The sequence below is a fragment of the Salvia splendens genome, chromosome 18 (assembly GCF_004379255.2).
Source record: "Salvia splendens isolate huo1 chromosome 18, SspV2, whole genome shotgun sequence".
Lineage (NCBI taxonomy): Eukaryota > Viridiplantae > Streptophyta > Magnoliopsida > Lamiales > Lamiaceae > Salvia > Salvia splendens.
The window spans coordinates 19,942,721-19,946,175 of record NC_056049.1 but is presented as its reverse complement, the minus strand read 5'-3'; the positions used below and the strand labels follow the sequence as shown (position 1 = coordinate 19,946,175).

The following is a 3,455-nucleotide window of genomic DNA, read 5'->3' as shown; positions in this document are numbered from 1 at the left end:
TAGAGTGTAATACCTTTGGCTTTGGTAACACTTCAACTGGCTCGTTTTTGCAAGTTCAGGAGTTGTGGCCTTCTTGTAAACACTTCTGGCATGTCATCACACAAATCTTCCTCATTCTATTGGGTCCGTCTGGCCGGATCCTTCTCGAATGGATCCCTCATTCGCACCTTCTTGGGCCTACCAGGCATCTTCTTCACAGGTGGAGGTACAACCGGGTACCCCTAAGCATGAGGCCAGAGCTTCTCCCCATTTAATGATGGCAACCCATATCCATAGGCCAACTTGTACTTGCTCAACGAGAAGTATTCATGGACATAATCATACACATTCTGCTTGAGGAAATGAATAGTAGTGCATGCATGGAGACAAGGGATGCCAGTCAAATCCCATTTCCTACACTCACACTGCCTTAAGGAATTAGTCACTACAAACCTATCCTCAAAGTGACTAACTTCAAATTTCCCCCCAACTACAGGAATGGTAGTACAGTTTCTATTTTCATAGACCATAGCTTCAAATTTCTACCTCACTTTTGGACACACATTTGAATTTATCCCAGCACTCACCATGTCTACACTCTTTCTGTAAAGTCTCTCCATTAGTTTGGTTCTCATTTTATCTAGCATGTCTAACACATGTTTACTCCTTGCCTCCAAAATATAGGCATTGAAACATTCACAAACATTATTCAGAATGGCATCAGAGCAGTTGTCAGGTGTTAGAAAAGCCTTACATCTTGTCCATTAAGTCTGCATATGCCTGTCCATCTTCCTTCTCCAGCTCTCTCCAAGCAATATCATACTCTTCCATGTAAGTACTTCTAACAAGCTTCTAGAAAATCTGCTTCAAAAGTGGACCTTTGTGTGTTTTTTCCAGTTTGCATAGATATGCCTTGCACAGTTTCTATGCTCAGCCAATGGAAGTAGACTCTGTACTGCATTTTCAAGTCCCTATCAAGCAACATTGTAAGTGTCAACATAACAAAGCCCACAACAAATCACAAATTATACTACATAACAGATAAGTGATAATAGTATATACATTTTGCTGATCACTGATAATGGTGATTCCTACTCCTTCACCCAATGTCAACTCCTCAATCAGAATTTTAATGAACCAAGTCCAGCATAATTCATTCTCCGCTTCAACCACAGCCCAAGCAATGGGGTACATTTGATTGTTTCCATCAGTCCCTACAGCGGTTAGCAATATCCCACCAAGATATGTCTTCAGGAAAGCCCCATCTAGACCAATTACAGGTCTACATCCCTCCTTGAATCCCTTTCTCAGGCCACTGAAACCGATGTACACAGCCTTGAAAACAGCACCTACATCTACATGTAGTTCAAACCACCCTTCTCTGTCAGACTTACTCAACTCCAGAATGTAGCTCCTCATTTTTGCATAATGAGCTTCCACCTTTCCCCTCAGCATGTCAATTGCCTTTCTCTTGGAGTGGTATAACCTACATTTGGTTGCATCAAATGCAAACCGTTGCATCAAGTCCTTACCCAACTCCTTACAACTGAACTCTGGCCTAAGTATAAACACATGCAAGTATTTTCTGGCAATCCAATTTGAGGTCACAATCTTGTTTCTCATAGCCCTTGGACATGTGTGATCCGGTTCAAGTTTCTTTATCACAACAGTACCATTCATCTTCACTATACTCCAAGAACAGAACCATTTGCAAGGACTCTTGCAAGTTGCCTCAAATGCCTTCCTACTTGCCATTTTAAAGTGTATCTCCCAACCATTCTCAACTGCATGGTCTGTCAGAGCATCCCTTGCTTGAAAACCATCAATAAATCCCATCCCAATACACAATTTCAGAATCTTATGATCACACCGTGGATCATACATCACTTTAGCATGCCTTTCCATCCTTCTTCTCCCTTCATCCTGGGAGTCAGTTGATGGAAAGGGTGGCCTACTTTCACTTTAGTGACTACTTTCACTTTGGTCGGGATCATACATCACTTTACCCTAGTAGGCCACCCTTCTTCCCACCCACAATATACACATCACATATTTGATGCTTGACTGTGGTCAGAAACTTCAGCATTAACATCACCTCTGCATCACCCTTGATGTTAATAAACTCCATTCCCCATTTTCGCTTGAAGCATAGTCTATCCCAGCTATCAAACCCTAGTTTGTTCAGTTCATCGACTGGGCCGAAGTAACCAAATCTATCTGGTTCAAACCCACTACCTTCCCACATTTCCCCACCAATGTATTTCTCGCAAATCCTCCCATCAGGAATGAAATTCCCCCCATGGTAAATCCGAAGCAGAAAAGGTTTGTTCGGATTCGGCTTGTCTGGCCAGGAACCCGACCACATCTCCATGTTGAGTGGTGAGCGGCGATTTGAGTTGACGCGAGTGGATCAAGCTATATGGAAGATAACTGAACCGAGTGGATCAGTTAGCAAATGTCGTTGCCACTTGATCAAGGCGTTCTCTCTCGTCCCCACCGCAAATATATTTATAACTCCCAAACTCGCACTACTTTAACAGTAAGAGAAACCGGTGTATCGAGTGTGTGAGTAGTGAATGAGGTCGGCTGCTGCAATACTTTAAGTTGAGAGTTTTTAAGCTACTGGATTACGCTAGGCAGAAAATAAACTATCTACTTGATCAAGGCACTCATAATGCTGGAAGAAATAGAAATTGGACTAAGTGAACGACAGGTTGGAGTAAAGACTAACTACCTAATCACGCTACGAAACTGCGAAAACACCTTGACATTCAACATAATGAAATACTAGATCAGAGACTTAAAAGCGAAACTAAAACCAGAACTGTAAATATGATGACGAAAACAAAGTAACTCCGATTTTTATACTCAATGCTTCAAAACAGTGCTGTGAACATGCGGAATACAAAAAGATTAATTCTTTAACTACGGAACAACACAGAATTTAAACTAAGCTAACAACTTCAGGAAATAAGAAAGCGAGTAAAGCTGAGAAGCTCTCGGTCGGAAACTAGGGACGGCGCCGAACAGATATTGAGTATTCTGTCGCGCTCCCTTCGGTCGCTCTCTCTCTCATTGACAATTTCTCTAACTAAGCTATCTTCGGAACTGGAAACTAAACTAGAAAAGAAGATAAAAAGGAAGATTATCTTCTGAGCTCTTTGCCGAACTCCTTTCTAATGGTGGCACGTCCTCTATTTATAAGCTTGCCACAACGACCTCCAGCCAGGATAACGTCATCAGGAACGAATAATCGTCCTTGCTGGGATCGAGCGTCTCATCAATTGATACATGCCCTTCTTCTAGAATGTCGTCGTTCCTCCATAACAGAATGATGAGTCAGCTTTGTCTTCGCGTCTTACGTATCAGCACGTGTCCCCTTCTAGAACGCCGTCCTTGATAACTGCTTGATGATCACCATCCAGCGCATCAGCCTCACGTGCTTCTCTTCTAGAACGTCGTGGTCCCCACCTAAC

At 42.5% G+C, this 3,455-nt stretch overlaps 1 protein-coding gene across 1 annotated transcript; it reads right to left on the bottom strand.

Annotated features, from left to right (window-relative positions):
* Positions 1–221: 221 nt before the first annotated feature.
* On the bottom strand, positions 222–1,884 carry LOC121776875. The gene is made up of 3 exons (XM_042174029.1): positions 1,042–1,884; positions 858–950; positions 222–329 (listed from the first exon to the last, which is right to left on the bottom strand). The coding sequence occupies exons 1-3, from the start codon at positions 1,882–1,884 to the stop codon at positions 222–224; spliced, it is 1,044 nt and encodes a 347-aa protein (XP_042029963.1).
* Between the last annotated feature and the right edge of the window lie 1,571 nt (positions 1,885–3,455).

Excerpts from the sequence above, each read along its gene's own strand:
- LOC121776875 (XM_042174029.1), bottom strand. The coding sequence starts at position 1,884 with ATGGAAAGGCATGCTAAAGTGATGTATGATCCACGGTGTGATCATAAG. Across the intron at positions 951-1,041 it reads TTATCAGTGATCAGCAAAAT|GGACTTGAAAATGCAGTACA; the intron begins GTATATACTATT and ends GTTGCTTGATAG. Across the intron at positions 330-857 it reads ACTGGAAAAAACACACAAAG|AATGTGTATGATTATGTCCA; the intron begins GTCCACTTTTGA and ends TTCCTCAAGCAG.